Source organism: Pieris rapae, chromosome 19 (genome assembly GCF_905147795.1).
Source record: "Pieris rapae chromosome 19, ilPieRapa1.1, whole genome shotgun sequence".
NCBI classification, from domain to species: domain Eukaryota; kingdom Metazoa; phylum Arthropoda; class Insecta; order Lepidoptera; family Pieridae; genus Pieris; species Pieris rapae.
In genome coordinates, this window is record NC_059527.1 from 200,769 (window position 1) to 223,475 (window position 22,707).

A 22,707-nucleotide genomic window follows, 5' to 3' on the forward strand; every position below is an offset into this window, starting at 1 on the left:
AATTAATATCTGCAGCTGAGCTTCATCATCGCACAGTGAGGCAGAATACGAAATTCCAACCGTATCACCTCGATATCCGTCGTTCCTCAACTGAGCGTTTTTCAAGACAATTTTTGCCACGCGCCACCGCTTTATGGAACCAGTTCCCCAGAAATACTAAGTTTTTCTGAACCAATTCAACTTAGGGTCCTCTAAGTAAAGACCGTTCCAATTCTTTAAATGCCGCATCACTTAACATCAGGTGAGCCTCTTGCCCGTATGCAGCTTTAAAAAAAATGAATAAGCTTCAAATTACATACGCAATGTGATTATGAAGATAAGGTACTCTCAACAAAATCACTGAAAACCGTACGATTTAGCCGAACAATAAAATTTAATGAAGGTGGATGAGCACAATGTCCACTTGTGGTCAATGACTTTGCGGCTGGGACCTGTCACCCTCACCGTCACACGCAGTATTAGTAATGGGACGGATTTAATTATACTTTCGCATCCAGGTTAAGCGATTCTATTGTTTAATTGTATTTGAAATCAAATATTCTTATTAGTACATTATAACGACAGAACAAAATATTTTGATCTAAAAAATACTTTTCAACTGTTCACTAATTTTTCTTACATTGAAAAAGATCTAAATAATAAGAGTAGGCAATCATTACTGAATCGCCGGACTTTGGATTTACGACCTCGGGGTCGTTGTTTAAAAACTACTCTGACGTGACGAAGATATATACATATGTATATATTGTATAATAACTTAGTCGTCCAAGTAAATTATTAGAAAACTAGCAGATTCAGCCAAGCGTTGCTGTGGCTAAGGTTTTTGTTATATTACATAGTAGTAAATTAATCAAGGGAAACCGTAGGAGAACTTATGTGAAACGTTGGTACCACGACACGGACCTAAACTAAACTACCTTTAACTCAGCGCCATCTGTTAGAATTGTATCAAATAATAAACAAATGTTAATGTTATCGTAATTTTAGTAAGGATGCCTATTTTTTTTGAAAATGAAATATAGCCTATGTCACTCAGGAATGATGTAGCTTTCCAACAGTGAAAGAATTTTTCAAATCTGCCAAGTAGTTTCGGAGCCTATTCAATTCATACAAACAAACAAACAAACAAAAAATCAAACCTTTCCTCTTTATAATATTAGTATAGATAATAAAAGCGTTTAGCTATAGTAAAAAACGAAGACATATTTATTTATTCTTGAAATTCCCGTACAGTAGAGACATAAATATAAAACAGCAGGAATTGTATTTATTCCTTTGATGTAGATTTAAACATTATCATAATAAAGCAACAGAATATGAATAATATTAAATAAACAACGTTGAAAAATATTATATACAGTTACTTTGCTCTGGCTAAAGTTGTTTTAGAACTGAAATAACACAACAGAGAATTCTAGATTCGCTAAATTATTTAGGTTGGGTATGCTAATCGATGTTACCTTACATGGCAATAATTGAATTTAAAAAATCAGCTACAACGTCTTTAGGTCTTGGCCTCAGGTCTCTGAATCTGTTTCAAGATAATTTTTAAATCTAATAGGCAAGAAGGAGATCAGCCTCCAGTGCCTGACACACGCCGTCGACTTTTTAGGTCTAATGCCGAGATCTATAGAGCGCACTTTGACTTAGCTCAAACTTTACTAAGTGTACACTTAGCATAAACTATGATTTGGTATTTATAGACATTTTAACGGTAAGATTAAGCTAAGCACAAGCTAAGACAGAAAATGACAAAATACAAAGTGATGTTTCATTTCACGGAATACCTTCTTTATTATTCTTTAAAAAAGTATAACAATAACAAATATTTAAACGTCTAAAACGGTACACATTTATTGATATCTATTTATTTTATTATTGCAATAACTAGAATTTTACAAGTTTACCTTTAGAAAAATTATTTAAAAGTTAAATGACATAATTACAGAGATGACAATAATTTTTTGTTATGTAGAACGGATCGCATTGTTATGACAACTTGTATTTACAATTCAAAATTTTCAATCGCTTTTTCACTTTTGCTGTTTCTGTTTGTGTGAGCTGTTACAAATGTTTAAACTTTAAAACAACGGCTTTGACTTGGACCTGGACCTGGCTTTATCGAAAGTGACATAATGGAGAATATAGAGAGAGTTCTATCGTTAATAGAAATAATAATAATACATTGAAAGGGTAGGAACTGCAGCCGATATGATTCCCGAATACCAAAAGTATATGTTCGGAACGAACACAACCAAACTGAAGCTAGGACTACGGTCAAAATTGACAAATACCATTAAATATAAATATTGCTTGTGCTGTACTGCATAATATAGGTATAGAGAGATGGGATGCTTATGACGATGGTGATCTTGCTGATCAGACACCAGAAGTTGAAGAACACAGAAACAATGAAATATATCCTACCGGTCTAGCATTCCGGCAATCTGTGATTGCCCAATTTAACTACGTTTTTGGTAATAAAGAATATCAAACAAAACTTATTGTATTTTAATCATTTATTTTCCGATTCTTTTTTTAACTGTAAAACTTCTAATGATAATTTCTTTTTTTGTTGAAGAAATTCTATTTTAATCTGATTTTTTAATTTTAAATGTTCCATTTCTATCTCATATTTTCTTTTGTTGTTGTCTAACTCTTGCCACAGAAATTTTTTTTAAGGTTCTCAAATGAAAGTTTATTTTTTCTGCTTGCTGATTCACTTTCAGTGGTGACTTCAACACTGGTTTCCGTCAACCCAGCTTCTTCAGTCCAGTTGTGGCTTGTTCCCGGCTGATTTACGCTCTTGCCCTCTTTGGTCTCCAGCTTTCATTATTATTGTCATGATCAGTACCAGCTAAAAAAGTAAACAGTCTAATAAATAAACATTTAGGAATGTCTTTTATTGGCTAAGATAACCATTAAATTTTTGCCGCGGGCTTATACCTAACTAGTGAATGAAGTGTATGAATCTTTGTAATTAGCTTACAGCATATTGATATTTATAGATAGTGTATGTTGGTGGATTACTTACAGTATGTGACACGTTAGAGTTATTAAATTACTGCACCAACTGTACGAGCAGTTGCCTCTCAAATTCCGAGTAGGGTTTCTGTTTTGCCCATTTTCTCCATTTTTTTGTGCGCGAGTCCGGTCCGAGTGAGAATAGCCGTGGTCAGTCGTTTAAGCAGGTACAAAATCCGTTGAGCAAGCAGGGCCGTCACGTAATAAGAGGTAGAAGATTAAATATCTAAGATATTAATATTTTTAGACAAACGAAAATAACAGATTTGAAGCGAGAGTTGAAGTTAGTTTGAATTTTGTTGTCAACATATGTCACTGCTATAGGGCAGATACGACAAAATAAAAAGTCAAGTAAAAGATATGATGGCAAAGTAAATTTTGGGCCATTATTTTTGTTAGGCTTATAGTCAAAGTTTTTGGTAAGTCGTCGATTTCGTGGACTTAAGATTAAGCTAAGCCAACACTCCGAGAGATTCGTAGTTTGCTCTATAAATACCAAATATGACTTAACTCGAAAGTTTAGTCTGAGCAAAGTGTAAGTGCGCTCTATAGATCTCGGCATAAGACATGTCGGTTTCCTCACGATGTTTTCCTTCACCGATCGAGCAAATGTTAAATGCGCACATAGAAATAAACTCCATTGGTGCACAGCCGGCGATGGAACCTACGATCTCAACACTGCTCATAATTGAATTAAAGTTAACTTAATAACTGCTGGTTAATTTTCATCGAAACTGAAGCTTAATGTATATTTACGATAAAAATGCCTTACAATTGTATTGTAACTTCTTCCAACTGTTCTCTTTTCCGTCAAATCGTAACGTAGGCTTCAAATAATTAATCCGTATTGTTTTTCAGACTTTCTTCCATAAATGATATATCTGTCTCAGACTTCCATGATATTTCAGTCAATAGGATCTGAGATTGTTTAAACTGTGACATTTATTTAAAAGCCTTATTACTGTACCGGGACTTATGTAGCAACTAATAATTCTTTTCAAGTTGTCTATTGGTGCTGATCTAAAAATATCTATCTATGACATCATCCTATAGCTAAATCCGATTAGGTTAATTATATATACGCTTTTAAAAAATGCATACATACAATTTTTACAAAAAATATATACACAAAAAACAATGGCGATAGCAAAAATTCTTTAGGTTTCCGGTATATAACCCTTTAATATCTTTGTTTATATTTACAATATACTGAAGTTTTTAAAGAGTATTATTATCTTATATCATAGATCGCATATATCATATACAGCGAGTCCGTCTTCATTTAACGCAACTATAAATATTATTGTAACTAATACGAATACATTTATCCAAAACTGTTAACCGACCAAAAATCATATTGGTATTTTGTTTTGAAACTGTACATAATATAATAAATAACTTATTCTCCTGTAGGATCTGCCAAGATATTCCAGGTCACATGACATAAATTTGAAGAATGTGCAATAAAAGTGATCCTCTCCCTAGAAAGAAAAATTTAAAAAATAAAAAGTTTAAATTCTTTATGGTTGAATACGCAAACAACGCGGTGGCAAATTGCTAAAGTTATTTTGTTTTCACGATACACCAGTAGCGATAGGAGTCCCATTTAAGGAGCTGGGTTCGAAGATATGGAATATTTTCTTTGTTCACCGGATCCAGCTCCTACCAATTTCCACGGTTTAGGCATAAGTCTCAGAGACTATTTTTTTAAAGGGTTTATGGAAAAAAGTACACATAAATTGTCACTATGTCTATAAATAAAATAATATTTTATAAAAGATAAAAAAAATTGCATGAAAAATTGCAGTCACCATTATATAAAAACTCTTTGATCAGAGCTATGATTTCCGCGATCAATTATGCCTAATTATGACGTCACACGTTTATTTATCCCCTAATTACGGGCCGCGCCACCGCAATCCTAATGACCCGATGTCAATACATTTCAAACTACCGTAATATTGTGATTTCAATTAAATTATAAAGTTCTTAATTACCTTTAATATATGAATAATTAGATATATAAAAGATAATTGTTTTTTAATACAGAATTTGTGTTTTAATCTTTGCTATTCATAAAATACCTAGAAGCAATTTCCAAGAAAGAAATAACAGTGACAATTTTTACAATATACGTAGCCGTTTTGTGCAAAATTTATTATAAACATCGGCGTTTCCGTAGTTGACCGACATATACTATCAATGAATTTGAAATGGTCTTAAATTTTCAACCAAATTTGTTAAAAATATCTGTATCAGAAAATAGGGTTTTTAGTTTTGCCTATTACATCTATACCGTTGCACTACAAAAAAATAGATATTTATATAAAGGTTGCATCCGATACCGATATATCTGCGATACTTTGGGTTTGCCGATACAACGATATTTTTCAAAATGTTCAATTTTACAGTTTTCAAATTTGATAATTCCAAAGACATATATTTTGATACCCATATTATACGGCTTTTAAATGAGTTCTGTTGCATCTGAAAGATTTTTTTTCACTGCAGGTCCTATACAGACAGACTTGCGTAATCTTAATTTCAATTATAAACAGTTACTTCTACTAACCTTAATTTTAATTATAAACTTAATTCTTAAACTTAATTAACTAAACCTTCAATCTTATTCAAAGTTTAAATTTTTAATTAAACTGCAACCAAACTTATGTTTACATAACTTATATTTATTTTATCTTCACTGAGCATTGGTATCGGTATCGACAATAATATCTCTATAATAATATCGGCCTCGGTATCGTTTCGGAAAAGGACGTATCGATGCATCCCTACTACATATTTAACAAGTATCTGTTGCTATCTTTATTAAGTTTAAGTATAATTCTTTTTAATTACCGTATTGAAATGTTTATTAACACTACTTTTTTACACAGTAACCGTGTACGAAGGAGACACTCTTTCCCTGCAACGCATCAGTCGCACGGAGATGGGCGCCTACCTTTGTATAGCCACCAACGCCGTTCCGCCTTCCGTCTCCAAGAGGATTATTGTAGACGTTGAATGTAAGTGGAATGTTTTATATATTTAATTGAAACTATAAACTTAAAAAAACCTTATTAAATATTTTCAGTGTAATTAAACTCAGGTCAAATCATCAGGCTAATTGATTTAACCTCAAACTATATCACAATCTCTTTCATTAATAATGAAACAAGTTTTACCTTATATACTTGTATATTTTAGAAATAACTTAATCAAATTCGAATTACGCTACATAAACATCTTCAGCATTCACGTCTAGCATATATTTTAAGAACGGTTCGTTTTCGGGTTTGAGGCCCTCTTCTCCGGCGTAATACGGATATTCCAACTTAGTAGGCAAGTAATAGATACCCGGTTTACTGAAATCCGTCAGAGGCCCTGCTAAATTCGTTTCCTTGTTGCCGTAACACCTGGCGTATCGGGCATCTTGTACAGAATCACACTTCACTCCGATGAAGGATTGTGGATATTTTAGCATTTGTATATAATATTCGACCGCTTTTATATGGCTACACAGAGCCAAGCATGCCGGATCCACTGCCGGACCTGGTTGATATTCACCACCGTTGACATAAAAGTCTACTTGTCCAAAAGCCCTTGCCATGCCGAACATGTCGATATTTGTATGTATGACAGAGACTCTTTCTGCGTCTTGACTCGAGAAGATTTCGTCCGGCACCTGGTTCCGAAAACACGGTCCGGCGGGATCTAAACCGGTCAATTTATACGGTTTCTTACCCGTTACAGCGAATAGGTGTTTGGCGGCAAAACTTATTATATGAGCGCCGATACTCATTCCGACCAGTTCTAAATTTGCTATATCTAACCCGTTATCGACTAATTTCACAAGAAGTTCACCAATTTTGAGACCGACTGCGCGAGACAAGCGGACTGATCTGAAATTAATTCACACACTTATAAAAAATAAAGCAATTAAAAACGAGGTTTAAGTGTTAATTTCAATTATTTTACTTCTTTATATTTATTAAACGACTTGTTAATAATTTGCCAAACTTTTGGCGATGCATTTCGTATATATTTTTTCAAATGATATGTAAACTTGCTAATTTGAAATATTTATAGATTTAATATTAATTATTTGAAATATTTACAGCTTGCAACAGACATGCATTGCATCTGCTAGTAGGTAAACAGTAAATTTCACAAGCATTTTTTAAGGTATAAGTACGACAAGTAATTTATAAAGAAAAATAGTAACGACATACTTTGGATAATGTCGCGAGAGAACTGTGAGTGTTTCACTGATTAGGACATTGTATCCCATGTTAGAGTAGAGGCTGGCGATTTTCTTGTTTAAGGGATCGAATGTGCTATCGTAGTATGCCTCTGCGTAGAACACTGTCTTCTTTTTCAAATCTGAAATACAATTATGGTACAATTTATTATCGTTTTGTTCAACAGGAATGCAACTGTTTATAATTAAATAAATAATTTATGTTAATAAATCTAATGCACCAGTAGCTTAGTATTATATAATTATATGCATGGATAATGTGTACTTACCAAATGACTTGTCTCTAAGAATATCCGTAAAGAAAGACTCGATGGGATGGTCTGTCTGTATTTCAAAGCCATGTTCCGAAAGCGAATATATCCTTACTTTAAGGCGATTTAAGGTCTCTCTTGTGAACGTTGAGTTTTTTTCAACACCCGGGCCTTTAAAAGATACATTTTATGAAAATCCAGTATTGATTTACTTTAACTCGTTTTGAACACGTTAACTCACGACATATTTCTATAATTTGTTAAATATCATATTTAAAGAACTAATATTTATATTTTACGTTTTTAGTTTAAAAAAAAATACAAATATACAAATCTTTCTCCTTTATAATTTGTAAGTATAGGTATGAAACTATTTATTCATAAAATACTCACAGTAGGGTAGGAAACCGGCCGAGACGCCATTATCAGGGTTAGGTATTCTATCTATGAGACACTTCGCAGTACCCATCAGCGTTAGCGTAATAATTGTCAGAAATTCTTTCATTTTAAAAACAATATTTATTTCGAATCACTATTTGTTATTAACTATGACGAAATACAGCCGTTTCGCAGCACTGCCAGTTACTTATTAGCCCATAAATACACACAAAAGGGCGGCACAACGATATTTATATTATATTTAAACTTTTTGCTTATGCGTTATAGAAAAACTCAAGGAAGAAAATTCTATAAGATTTATTTAATACGCATATTTACAAGCAATAAATTATGAAATCATAAATGACTTACTTGAATGAAAGTCCTATGGCCCCCATTCAGCGTAGAAAACCAGCCTGATCGGTCCTGGGTGGCTCTTTTAATTTCTCTCGACAACTTCCCAGCTTCCTTTGCCTCTGCAAAGATGCTTCGTTGCCACGTGTGCTTTGGGGGGCCACGATTCCTTTTGACCTGAGATTCCGGTCTAGGGCTTGCTTGGCAATATGCCTTGGATCCCTCCGAAGCCTATCGCCCGAACTCATTTCCGTTTTATAGACCTGCCAATTGACACCTCATAGCATAGCTCCCATAGCTGATGGTTAGAGATATTCCTTGGAATATTTTGAGAGAATCTCTAGGCACAAAACATGAATGCGATAACTAAAGTTAACTATTTTTATAAAAAAAATGAATGGTAATTCAATAATAATTAAATACGCTGCTGGAATAGAGTTTGAAAATAGCATTTTTTTTAATTATAAAACTGCTGTTAACATTATAAATTAAATCTTTACTTGATCTATATTAAGAAAAAAAGGCTGGTATTATTTTGGAAGAGGTATATATTTGATCTACCTAACTGAAATTCTCATTTGTTACACATACTTTTAATTACGTCATATTTAACTTATACTTATTAAGGGTTTTATCTGCTGCGACTTTAACTTTCAGGTGGCCATACTCAAACGTAAACTATGAATTTAAAAATATTACTCAATCTAATCAAATTACGATTAATGACTGAAGATTGCCATACTGTTTTCTGTTCCTGTTAGAAAACCGCCCGTGCGTGATAGCCTTATTCCATCCTATTACAAGACGCAGCTGTATAAATAAGACAGTGATAATTGAAAGATAATATTTCCCCAAGGTGCAGGACTGAGATTGCCGACGCTACAATCAATTCTTCAAGGAAATTCTTATAAAAACAAAATTAAAAGAGTTCGCGTAAACAAAGGCGACTCTGCGATACTTTTAACTTGAAATTTTAACTTGAAATTTACAAGATATACACTTTTACGAGCTTTTAATAAACGTGTATTATGAAGACATAAATGTGAGAAAATATAATCATTAGTAGTACTTAAGCACTTACTTAATGATAAATCGAAATATAAATAGAGAACTACAACTCAAAATTGCTATAGTGTAATTTCATAAAAAATATGGCTTTGAAAGCGGCAAATGTAAAAACCCCCGGTACAGATCCCCCGTATTCAAATGATACTGTAAAGCCTTAAACACACATCCGCATAATAATGAACCCCCGACGGTCTCGCATTACGTGGAACTTTATAAATATTTTAAAACGTCGTGGAATATTTAATCGCGACGGACGTACCACTTGCTCGAAAATTGCCACATAAACTGGCGATGTGAGTAATGCTCTCAAACTGTGGATTACATTTGGGATCACTGCACGTTACGCAGTTAAATATTGACTCAAACAATTTGATTTTTAATTAAATTGATTTTATATTAAATCATAAATATAATCTTAATAATCTATTGTTAAGAGTTAATGATGAGTTGTGACGGTGTTTTGGTTGTCAGCGAACTAAAAGATATCGATGGGAACTCAAACAGTTGAGGAACCCGTGAGCAGTCGCCAACGCTGGGAAAAGTTCGTTCAATTCATCAATAACGGGAATTTATAAATTGCTTCCTAGTTCCCGATAGTTTATTTTATACTCTGGAGCCCGTACGTTGTCAGGTGCCGTTAAATAATATGATTGATAACCGATCGCTTTAACGTGTTTTGTCCATTATTTACACAACTATCGTAATTTATAAAATTAATATTCAATATAAGTTATATTTCAAATTTAACAGCTTTCTTTGTAATATGTCCGTCCATCTTTTTTAATTATAACCTAAACATAACAATGAAATCAAATATACAGTATAACAATAATTTTCTTATACTGTAGTAATAATATATATAGTAATAATAAAAATAATTAAAAATGAATAAAAGAGAATATTAAAACAAATTTAAAAAGTTTCGTCAATGTGGCACTGACTGTATTGCGATACTTTTTCGTTGAGCAAGGAAAGCACCAGCCATGTCGTCACCGGTACTATCTGCCAGGCAAAGATCAACGACATGCCATCCACCCACTTGCCATCGTTTCTTGCGATGCCTGTTGGCTCCAAAATGGCTGGAACATTGACGGAGGCAAAAGAGTGGCGTATTATGTCTAGTTTAGGAGGAGGGATATATTTTACACACGTACTGACATAATATACGTTATCTTCTATTCAGTTTTTTTTAAGTTACTGATAAAACATTTTTTAGAAAAAAATTATGTTTTCATACTGAATGTAAATTCTTATTTCAGTCTCGCCTATGATTTGGGTGCCTAACCAGCTGGTAGGGGCACCGGCTGGCACTGACGTCACGGTTGACTGCCACACCGAGGCTCATCCCAGAGCAATCTCTTACTGGGTCTATGATAACGTAATGGTTCTTCCTACGAAGAAGTACGCCATCAACACAGAGGAAAACTCATATCGGTGATTTGTTTAAATATTTTTATACTTTTAAATTATAATAGGTATCACCTTATTATTGTGTAAAAGCCCATCTTATCTAATTCTAAGAAAAATAAATAATTTAGGCCATTCCATTTACCAGTAGCAGAGATAGGGATTTTATTATTATTTATATTCTGAAAAAAACCCCGCTATAGCTTAAATTACTAACTTATTAATAGACATACTTTGCCAATACCTCACAAGGGAACACAGCAATTCGATTAGCTCATAGAACTGAAATACCTAGTTAACATACCATTACTCAGCCAATTAAATCACTAACTCGCAGTAGTAATCGACAACGCTACGGATGTTGATTAATTAATTTTATTATGTTTCAATAATCGTTTACCAATATGGACATTCTTAAAATATTTGCGTCGTAGTAATTTGCTTGTCTACCTAGAGTAACTCAGGTGCACCTTACAACTCCTATCTTTACTTATATGATAATATATAGGAGATTTAGCCTAGATTCAACATTTATTTATATGGTACCGGTGTATCAGTCCTATCCAAAGCAGGTTCAAATAAAACACGAAACGTTAAGATTGCACGAGGCTTCGTAGCCGATGTTAATATTGAATGACGCGGAGAGCGATGCCACGTAAGCTGCTGTTTTATGTATTGTGCTTGAGACTATAAATCTTTTTACAAGTCACTAGGGACTACATCACCTTAAAAGATTTTATCTCTCTTTAAAGTCCTTACGTATGGAGGTACGCGCGCCGGGTACTATCTTAATGCAAGTTTTATATTTATTATAAAATATAATATTATCTCTTTTGAAAAAAGAGAAATAATCCTCATCTGACCTTAGAAGGTCAAATAAGGTTAATTTAATGAACTTGAATAAAATTAATTAATAATCGTGTAAATTAATATGCATGAAGTGAATTCTGGCCGATGTACACGGCCAAACAATAAGAAGTGGTTGGCAATGAAGATATGAAAATTTTTTCTTTGAGTTAAATTACAAATATAAGAACCTAATAACGAGTTTGACCTACTTTTACCAAATTCACAGCTTGAATCCGTCAAGCCATGCTTCTATAATGTTTTTAGGAATTCCTTCCCACTCTTCTGCAATTACTGTTTTTAGCTCTCTAACTCCCTCATTTAAGCGGTTTCACTGATCTTACGTGTCTCTTTAGAACATCCCACACATGCTCAATTGGATTGACGTTGTGACGACTTCAAGCTACGTTTCAGCTTCTTACATCTACTCTTACAGAACGGTGCGGGCGAGAATTGTGTCCATAAAAATAGAATTGAATGCTGTAAAAGTCTGTTAATGTAATAAATTGCTCGCACAGGGCCCACATGAAGCTCACGGTGCGCAACCTTCAGGGAGGTGATTTCGGAAACTACCGCTGCATCTCTAAGAACTCCCTCGGGGAGACCGAAGGCTCTATCAGGCTCTACGGTATCTGCTTTGTTGTTTCAATTTATGTCTAACTATTATTATCAAATTTATCCTCGTCATATAACAAAATATGTGAGCCTTCAAACTGTAAATTGGGAGAGGAAAAAATATATGTTATAATTATAAACTCAGATTGCTTCTGAATGCTTATGTATAATCAGTTAAATATGTTTTGTTTAGATCTATACAATAACTTCTCTAGAAAGTGTATTTATATATTTATTTACAGAAATTCCTATGCCGTCAACGTCACCAAAGGCTACCGAGATGAAAAGTACAGCGAACAAAGAAAGTAAGTATTACTAGAACATCACGAAATATTACTTGATCAGATTAATAGTATGAAGTATCCCATAAATATATATCATTATCATAACAGAATATGCTAGAATAGTTTCTAATGTTTTTTATATTTCATCACTCAGAATATAACAGACCAGCGTAGGCTGTTTGAGTTATTTTTTGTCTCAACGTGTACTTTAATGTAAGTAGTGTACAGGATAATGCGGCTCTTATTAATCATTATCAAAGCAATATACAATAAGGTTTTTTTATTCTTTTGCACGCATCACATTATATTTGGTTATCGAAATATTATTTTTCTTTAATACAATAAGTCTTTAATCCAATCACACGAGTGTTTTAATACCTAGTTACGTAGTTTTATGCCACTTTATCTTATAAAATGTGGCCAGACTTATCAGAGGCGAAACAGATATGTGAAAATTGGAAATTGTAAAGACCAGCAAAAAGTATTAATGTAATCTTTTTTACTATCTCTAATGTTTTTGTAAGGGCGCGTGTGGTTAAAATAAAAGAGCGTTTGCAGGCGTACGTCGCACGAACGTAACGCGATCTTCGGTTCGTGAGCGTGAGCGTGAGCGTGAGCGTGAGACGGCGAGCGCGACGGAGCGGCCGAGCGTTGTGCGCGCACAACTCGACCGCGCGCCTGCGCCCGGCACCGCTCACGTCTACCGCGCTCATCCGCACCACGACTCAGGTACGCTCCTAGCGGTAGACTCGATTGTCCTAGAAGCGTTTTACAATAACGCTATTATATATTTTGTGGTATATGGTACCCTGGACGATCAGCGTGGTACTAAATCATCCTTACCATCAGTCATACATATGCCTCGGAGACTGAAAAAGTATGATTCTATGAGGTAAAAATTTATGACCAAGATAGGTATCACTTTTCTTAAATACAGCCTTCACGGTTGCTTATGGAAAAAAATTATAATAGGTATAATTTCGGAAAATTTCCTGTCATTAATGGCATTTCTTTTTGTTTACGTTTACAAATCTACTTTTTGTGTATATATACATACTTAGAAGTATGCCTATTTCCATATAATAAAAGAAATTGATACAATACAAAAAAAATATCAATAGTTTTATAATAAAAAAAATGCTAAACTTGTAAATCATTGTAAAGATCCTCACAAAACAATGAAAACGTGAAAAAATATAATGCAAAAGCTGAATATAAAGAAACTGAAACGATCTTCAATAAAAACCCGAGTTTACCTCAACATTTTCCACGTTTTGTATTCTTTGTTACGATATAGTAGATTATTAATGCCGGCCACCGTCACAGCGCGGAGACGACACCGCCAGAGTTATATTATGAGCATATTTACATACAATTCTTTGTTTATTTTACATAAAAAACGTATTAAATGTGGCTAAAATGAAAATCAAATCTAAATGAATATAGCATTTAGTGCGATTCTGAGAGCAAAGTACGGCTTCACTCTCGGCAATATTTGACGCCCGTGCTGATTCGTGCGAATCACTAATACCGCATGAATCGTTAATACTCCTCAAACGTATAGGCTTCATATATTTGATTTGGAGTTCTCGAGCTAGGTGTGCGGTCGTATGCCGATCCAAATAGAGATTAAACATTCAACGAGTTCGCATACACACTTAACCCTTATAAATATTCAGTGCAGAGCCCGCACAATCAATTCTGCAACTCTCGAGCTTAAGGAAAAACTGTTTGAATAGCCGAATAATATGATATCGCGCATTTGAATAAAATATTTAGGTACGAAGAGAATGAACCCTATAACTGTGCAAATATCAAACAATAGACTACAGTTAAAACAAAGTGTACTGTTATCTTGTTTCGATCAGCCCGTAAATTTCGACTAAAAATACTAAGTATGTTAGGAAGAGTCGACTATATATAGGCCAAACAATTAATAATCAAAAGCGAGTACTCGGACTTGGCAAAGAGTATTATTTATCTTTTGGGAAGAATATTAAATTTGTATCGGACATTAACGACCGCATATGAATATTTGAAAAATTTGTGCTAAGCTGCAAGCATCGAGAAAATTCTGAATGCAGACGCTAGACGCATTCGAGCGTCAATGATAACGCCTCTTTGCTCTTAACACTTTTGTTTTTACTCCTGTTTTTTTAGCGCCATTTGATGTCATACGACGTGAAATCGTTAAGTTTTTGCCTTTTCATTTAGGCTCATGGCTCAATAGTTTTTGTTAATTTCAGACCTCTCTCACATTTCCTAAATAATAAACACATTTAATATTATTGACGTCACCGTCACATATAACTTACGTCACATACAACAAAAAACGGTGGCCTTGTGCGAAAGCGTATCATCGTGGTGCGAGAGTAAATCATCTCATTAAAACACCTTTTTTATATAAGTACTAAGGAATAATTAAATAAATAAATATTTTAAAGTTATGTTTAACTTTTGTTAGTGCATACGTTAATTATAAGAGAAATTGGAGCAAAAACAATTACGTAACGGGTGTCTGTGATTGGACTAGGGATGTTGCGACGACGTATCGCGTCATTGTTCCATCTTTCATGCTACTTCACATCTCCGCAGGATTTTTTTTAATCCTTATTTTCTCTTGTTTCAGGTTCGAACAAGGTGCAGTGTTGGCGACAATCTTTCCTGGCTCTCATTGTTCTTGTCCAGATAGATTTCTTTGCCGATATCTTAATTTGCACTTAAAACATTTTCAACATGTTGATATTCCGTATAATTTTTATTTTTTTGTTAATTTAGGTTGTATGCCATTTAAATCTGATTAACAGTAAATATGGGGTATTCTATGTGTGGAAATGTATTAGTAATCAATTTTCGAAAATTAACATATCATTAAACCCCTTTTGTGAATATTCCGAATAAAATTTTTATATTATCAAAATCAAATGGTGTGTAGTTTTAGGGAGCTATTTTCATATTTCTCTGTATTCTTTTATTGATAGTTTTGGTCAAAGCTTTAGTAAACACTGTGTAAGTGCAATATACAAATATATTTTAAATAAGATTGTTGAATTATTGTTGAACAGTAAGAAATTAAATAAATGTAACTCATATATGATTGATAGCAACGTTTTTGCATAGTATTATTATTTTTTTTGTTAAATCGGCCTGGTCAAGGTGGCTTTTGTTGTCTTTAGTCAATTAATTACTAATTAATTGTGAGATATTACATTTATTGCTACTTAAACTCCCTTTTATATAATTATCCTTCAATCGTACTTTATCTAAAATATAAATAAATAATTGTGACGGCCCGCTTCGCCTTAAGTGTAAAATGATAAGTCCGATTAGATCTATACGTGCCAAAGATAACTTATAATTTATATAATTATAATCTAGTTTAATTATATATTAATATCTCATTAAGTTTAATTGATGTAATGCGTGCTGACTTTGCAATTACTTCAAGTGTTTAATAGTTAAAACAACACTTTTTGCATATATCATAACCGAGTAATAGTATGTCAGCACGTAATGGTAATAAAATTAGTATTCAAAGATTAGTTAGTGATTCTCGAATGTAATTATCGAAGCTTGCCCTTCACGCTTGTTCAATGTAAATATAAATTAAAAACTAATGCACATAAGAAACAATTAATCATATCAATTCGTTGATTTACATAGATGTAATTAAATGTACAAATTTTTGTTTATAGAATGTATCAATAGGTTAACTACGAGCCGTATACGGCGTTGGATGTAAATAAAGTGAAATAAATTAGTATAAAAGATTATCAGGTTTTAATATCAGTCCCGCTTGTGATGCATTGACATTCGACGGCGGAGAGAAGGGATGAAGGGAATGAAATGGATGAACGCGTGATAACCCTCCAAGTAATTAAAAAGAGCGCACAATCTTATCGAGTGGCCATTGGCGCGCTGACGGACGTTATCAAGCACACGGAATCCATGGAGCACTTTAATTGATTCCCCACTTTAACGTCCGACTGCGATTCTCTTTGTCTTTTTCTAATCGAAATTCAGGTCGAGTTGGCAAGGCGCTAAGGAATTTTAAAGAATGCTATAGAATAAATACTTATTTAAACGTCTGCGAGAAATAAGGATCTTTATAATTATTTATGGCGGCTTTTGCCGCGCAACGGAAATTTTCACACGCCGCTTTTTCGTTTATGCTTAGATTTATGGCAGTTGAACAAATGTTTTCGAGACGTCTCAGTAACCACCTTTATTTGGACGTAAGCAATGAAATTAAGCTTTGTATGGGGTACCGTCAAAATTTGTAAAATATAATCTTTAGATAATACTTATACATATAAATGTTATCGAAAATCTTTTAAAAATATGAAAACTTACTCGGATCGTTCTCAGCTAATTCTCGATTCAAATTAAATTTCCTGCCATTTGATAAACTAATATTTGACACTCGAAGTATTCAAAGTTCGCTAACAACTTGGAAATGTTCGACCTAATTCACTTTTATGAAGAAAGAAATTTCGTGATGAATTCTAAGTGGCGCGAGCTTTCACCTCTGTCACAACACGCTCCCGTTTCAAACTTTTGAACGTCTTAAGAATTTGATCTTTTTAACTCATGGTAACTTACTGGAAACTAGTTTATACGTCTAGATGATATCGCAAATTGGTTACGTCCATTCATATTTACAAAAGCTCTTGTTTGACGTTAAAATGTTGATAATTTTCGACTTAATAATTTACTATCATAGGTGGTCAAAGGCTCCGCTTTAGTACAAAACAATCTTAATAACCGGACTGCGCAATACTTGTCCTGCATTTATTTATCCTACACCTTCACAAAGCGAGTTGCAGTAAATTTGGCTTGGTTTGCCAACATCTCGAAGTTAACTAATTGACACCACAGCTGAATAAACCCAAGCAAACATTTATAGTTCAAATCATTTCAATACAAGTCTCTGTCTGAACAATATAAATTTTCTTGATTTTCTCTTTCTTATTAGAGTTTATTTTTTATGATATAACATTTTTTTACGCGATCGAATCGAGCAAAATGTTAACTAAATATAAACAAGAAAGGCACTCTACGAATTTCAAAACGAATAAAGCTTCCACTAGAAACTTGAAATGTTAAATAAAGCCAGTTACATAAGTAACTCGATAGCCGGAAGCATTACAGACCTTTCAACGAAGTTACAACTAGCTGAACTGCAAACAAATGGAAAGCAATTTATGGCCGAACTTTTAATAAAAACACTATAAATAGATATCATTATTACATATTATTTAGGCTCATTATCATTATTTAGGCTTTCAAACAATCAATATTAAAGCAAAAATATAACATGCATTTATATTGTTCCTAACTTGTAGTCTATAATGTCTATCATCAATGATAAAATCGTTACGAGGTTAAAAAAACAATTGCAGTTAATATGCTATGCATCTCTAGTCCAATAATAGAGACACAACACGATAATGTCGGCGCCAGTGATGTTTGATATTACTCTTGTGACGAACAAACAATTTGAACTATCTGCTTTGATTAAAGCTAATTGCGATATATTAATACTTAATTACTTTTCGCTTGAAGCTATTCGACTTAATACAATCTTGATTTCATGTCAAAGCACGTCACCATTCATATTATTAATTATATATGGGATTATAAGACAAGTCATTTTGTGTTTTAACAGAAGGACATAAGAGTTCATATCGACAAATAAATGTTCTCTGTAACCCGTGTCTTTACTTGTAAAATTTCACGCACGGTTACCATGGACGAGTAGATCAAGGTAAGTGGAATGATGTGGGTTGCTCGTGTTTCCTGCATTTTTTTCCGCTTTAGATCCTTTTATGATGATGAATGGTGGAGCAGGTACAATATCTTGTAGCTTATTTTTTATTCGATTAACAATTCCTATATTCTGGAAGTAAATAAACAGTGTCGCTACAACTTTTTAGATCTGGCATTGAGAGTTCTGTATGTTTCTAGATTTTTTTTCAATAGGCAAGAAGGTGACACTTTCTGTGCCTTACGCCATCCACTTTTTGAGTCTATGACTAGAAATCTAGTTTGTCATATTTGACATCGCTCACAAGAGACTGTATCTTGAGATACGAACTGAAAATTGGCCTAAGTCATGGTTTCCTAACGATATATGTCAAGTAAATCCCTGACTTATAAGCTAATTGTTTCATATTATTTCAGCCTCAATACCAGTCTTTGACACTTGCGCCAGGAACTTTCAACTATTTATTAATAGGTATTTAGGAGCAAACTTATGAATAGGTAAGTGTAATTAAGCGAGGGAAGACAGCACAATACACTCCGCTTCTGATTTGAGTATTCTCAGACTCCATTTACCGCATCTGAGCCAAAGGGATATTGTAGATCTCCCGATACGATTCTGCCAGAAATTTATAAATGATATCGTCATTTTTTCTGCCTCTGCCTCTATTTGTGTGATTTACAGCTCTGGGTCTAAATCCTTACTACTTTACACATAGCAAATGTGGTAATAATTAAATATCTGAAAGCGATCGTGTCGCAGTCGTGGTGTGTAATGAGCGAATATTAATATAGTTATAGCGATAGTCAATGGACGCTCGGGAGTTAAGTGTAGCTGTTAATTCAACATTGATTTGTGGTCGACCGATCGGCTCGAGTTTATTGTGCTATAAAATCTGTGATCTATGAATTACTAAAACATTATATCCTGCGTTAGCTGGAGGTGGAATTAATGATAATGATTTTAGAAAGTTTACAAGAATCAATTGTTCATGGATGATTATTCTTAGTCAATACACATGCACTTTTAACATGTTCCCATTAATCACTATAAAATCTTGGGGATACGTGACTCAAAAATACTAATGTATCGAAAACGTGCAACTTTGTATTGCAATATCCCATCTCCTTTTGGTTTTGTCTTCCTTGTATCTTAATTATATGTTAATTGACAAAGCCTTTTCCAACCAATTCTTCAAGAACAGCACGTACCACTTCTAAAAGACCAACAGGGTTGGTACTAAACGAAAACACGTTTATAAGATTCCATTCCTACCAAGAAAAAGTGAAAAACCGGTCTATAATTTCGTACAGTATTTTTCCATCATCCTTTAACTACTGAATGTATAATAGTCTTAAATTTCTCTGTAGTACTATCGTGTAAATCTAGAGAATCAATTAGTGCTATGTACGCTCTTATGAAACGTGTAAAGTGAATCGTCATATTAAAAAATAACGCTTCGTTTATTCTAATAAGAGTTCAGACAATACTTCATGTATAGTTTATTCCGCGTCAAAACAAAAAGCAATATCAATTCATTGTTGTTAAGATGAAGACACACGAGTGTCAGTTATCCGCCGTGACACGGGTTCACTCTACCATAATAACACCGTTATATTTCATTTTTAAAAACGATACTTTATTTTCCCGAAGGCCTGCTTTGTCTCGGTAATACAACAAACATATTTCGGCGCTTTAGTTTAATTTAACTATACATGTTTTACAGAAAAACACTGTAAATGAATAATATTAAATAACTTCTAGTAGTTAAATTGTTTAGAAGTCCCTTTCCACTCTAGTTTAAAGTACTATTTATAAGTTTTACAAGCATTTTTAATAATGTTCAGGACATGCAAATTCGGGTGAAGTTTTCCAATAAAAGTTGCTGCCTTGTTCTAGTGCGCTTTATAAGCGAGTTGCAACGTCGCCTCGCACGCCACAAACGACTAACATTTATATTAACCATGAATTAATTATTGAAAGTTAACGACTTCGTGGAAACTCAACAATCGATCAAATCTGCAAAATTTTAAACAGCGTAACGCTTATTACTGCTATTACTTTATATAATTTATGTAAACATACATGATTTTTTAGTAATAACTATAATATGGTTTAACCTTTTTGGTCTATAAAAACGTGTGCGGGAGATATTTTTACTCTTATAGAATGTTTACTCAGAGTCCAAAGTAAATTATCTCATCTATTACTCTCGCATTTCAACGGGTCGTATATCCATCACTAAAATTAACTTAACTATTAATCTTATTAGTTAGCATTTTTATTATTATGTTAAGTAAATTAATAAACATTAAAATAATATGTACATTTTTATGACTTATTTTTAAACGCTGAATACAATAAACGTTGGTACCATATTTGTGTTTTAATATGCAGGAGAAGTATTTTCGATGGCGAATAGAGTTGAACTCGTATAGTTTTAACTGGCGGAATAAAATTCCCGGCGTGCAAACTGTGCACTAAGGGTTAGGACACGACGACAACGATATATAAAGAAAGCCTGTATTCTATTAATTAAATTGGAAGTTTTACTGTTTTGATACACGCTTACTCGGAAATATCTACCGATAGTTTTTTAAGAAACCTTAACCACCAACCTACCTAACCTAACCGAGACTTACATATAAATAGTGAATACATAGATATGTCTGCACCAGGGAACCTTAGGTAACATACGGAGCCCTACGGGTAGGATCAAAGGTCAAAGCTATCGGGCAGGCTCACCAAGCTGATTAAAGGCTTGAAGTAGTCTTCGTCACATTGAGAATTTTGGCAGAGCAATATTCAATTCTGATTTATTTTTGTAAAACAACATCTACTAACACCTGTCCACATATACGTGATATTATTTTTGTGATAATTTCAATTAGGATAAAAAACCATGTGAGTTTTATCAGCACTTGATCAGTGTTCAAATAATATAATATATTTAAAATAACTCTTCAACTTTTAAAAGTTAGTCTTGTTGCTGATGGATGTTCGAATGAGTTTGCTTTCAAAGAGGCTCAACCAAACTATCTCATCATATTCACCAGTTTATACCAGATTTTCAGGCTTTCTACGGGACATTGTGAGAATTTAGAAAACTCGTCGATAAACAGTTCAAGTCTTTTGGCTATCCAATGCATTATAAAAGCAAAAATATTTTTTTAATAAGAATTTACTAATATTGTTTTTACATTTACTATAGTTATTTAAAACAGAACTAGATTATAGATCTCCTAGACTTAGATAGATATGCTAGATTTCCGCTCCGCTCAGCAAAGTGGGCACAACCTCGCAAAGAGCGGGACGTGTCGTGCGTTACAAACACGAGGTACGAAATTTTATCGTCGACATCCGTTAAACAAATAGCGCTAAGTAACTCACACGTCAGCCAATAACTTCTCTATTTGTTTCTCTATACCTTGAGAAAACAGGGCAATAACAAATGTTACCTTTAAACTGTGCATAGACTCTTTTCTTTTTACATATCATTAGTATGTAGACGAAGTCTGGTCAGTTACGAACGGTTACGAGTCATAGTAGCATTACTTGCTACTGGGTCCAAAAATGACCAAAAATAAATATCTTATTGCTAAGCTTGCTTTATAAATGGAATTCACAAAAGTATTTTTAGTACTTCTGAATTATGGAATTCAAAGTCTTGGTTTAAACTTCTCGATGAGATTATTTACTGGCTTTCATCACGCGACCATCCAGAAGACAGACAAGGTCTGCGGCTTCGTGACTGAAGTTTTTGTTTTAATCAGAATTCTTACAAAATCTAAACAACTTGTTTACGTGATTGACAAATATATCGCGGTTCCTCATGGATTAATCTTAATCTATCTACTAAGTACGTTTATGTATGTAATGTATGATATCAATAAAATAGTTTATTGTTTCAGATTGATTAAATTTTATTAATCTTGTCTTTGATAAACTCTCATTGTTAGTTACATATAAACATAGATATTTAAATAATAAATAATATACTTATCAATAAAATCAGTAGAGTATTTTGATTACTGTTTCAATTTTAGTTAGACTAAACTTATGTTCTCCGTGTTATTTTTAAAATAATATGAACAAAGAAATGTTCTGTAATTATAACAATGACCCCAGGTGTATATAATAATTGAAATGTTAGTACGGGAAACCGCAGCTATATTAGAGATATGTACATGCGTTATTAATGCACGGGTCAGGCATATTACAGCCCAAACTGACAATTTTAACTGCAATGAATGATAATAATTGTTCACGTTAACATTATATACAAACCTATGCATTTTGACATGTTTATTATTTAGCTTAGCCACTCACTCGCTCACTTGATGATTAAATTTTGATAAATTAAATTCTCATGACTTAAGACAAGTCATGAGAATTTAATTATCAAAAGTCAAGTCAATCAATCGTCTTGGATTTGCGGTGAAATGAGGATTACTTTAT

At 33.3% G+C, this 22,707-nt stretch overlaps 2 protein-coding genes across 4 annotated transcripts in view; one reads left to right on the forward strand and one right to left on the reverse strand.

Annotated features, from left to right (window-relative positions):
- LOC110997903 (lachesin) overlaps positions 1-16,255 on the forward strand; it is a 41,398-nt gene extending 25,143 nt beyond the window's left edge. The window contains exons 6-11 of one of the 2 annotated variants that reach the window (XM_022266272.2): positions 5,919-6,047; positions 10,593-10,767; positions 12,105-12,214; positions 12,444-12,506; positions 13,044-13,214; positions 15,115-16,255. In XM_022266272.2, the coding sequence (XP_022121964.2) occupies positions 5,919-6,047; positions 10,593-10,767; positions 12,105-12,214; positions 12,444-12,506; positions 13,044-13,214; positions 15,115-15,209 (743 nt within the window). In that variant the 3' untranslated portion in view covers positions 15,210-16,255. The remainder of the gene's footprint in view (positions 1-5,918; positions 6,048-10,592; positions 10,768-12,104; positions 12,215-12,443; positions 12,507-13,043; positions 13,215-15,114) is intronic. The other variant, XM_022266273.2, reaches the window with a different exon arrangement.
- LOC123690017 (phospholipase A1 VesT1.02-like) lies at positions 6,212-8,625 on the reverse strand. 2 transcript variants are annotated; one of them, XM_045632419.1, is made up of 4 exons: positions 7,927-8,120; positions 7,552-7,704; positions 7,254-7,404; positions 6,212-6,923 (listed from the first exon to the last, which is right to left on the reverse strand). In XM_045632419.1, the coding sequence occupies exons 1-4, from the start codon at positions 8,036-8,038 to the stop codon at positions 6,251-6,253; spliced, it is 1,089 nt and encodes a 362-aa protein (XP_045488375.1). In that variant the 5' UTR covers positions 8,039-8,120; the 3' UTR covers positions 6,212-6,250. The 2 variants fall into 2 exon arrangements, 1 of the variants encoding a protein (XP_045488375.1); XR_006750861.1 differs by lacking the exon at positions 7,927-8,120 and adding an exon at positions 8,284-8,625 and having other exon boundaries at positions 6,825-6,923.
- Positions 16,256-22,707: the final 6,452 nt, after the last annotated feature.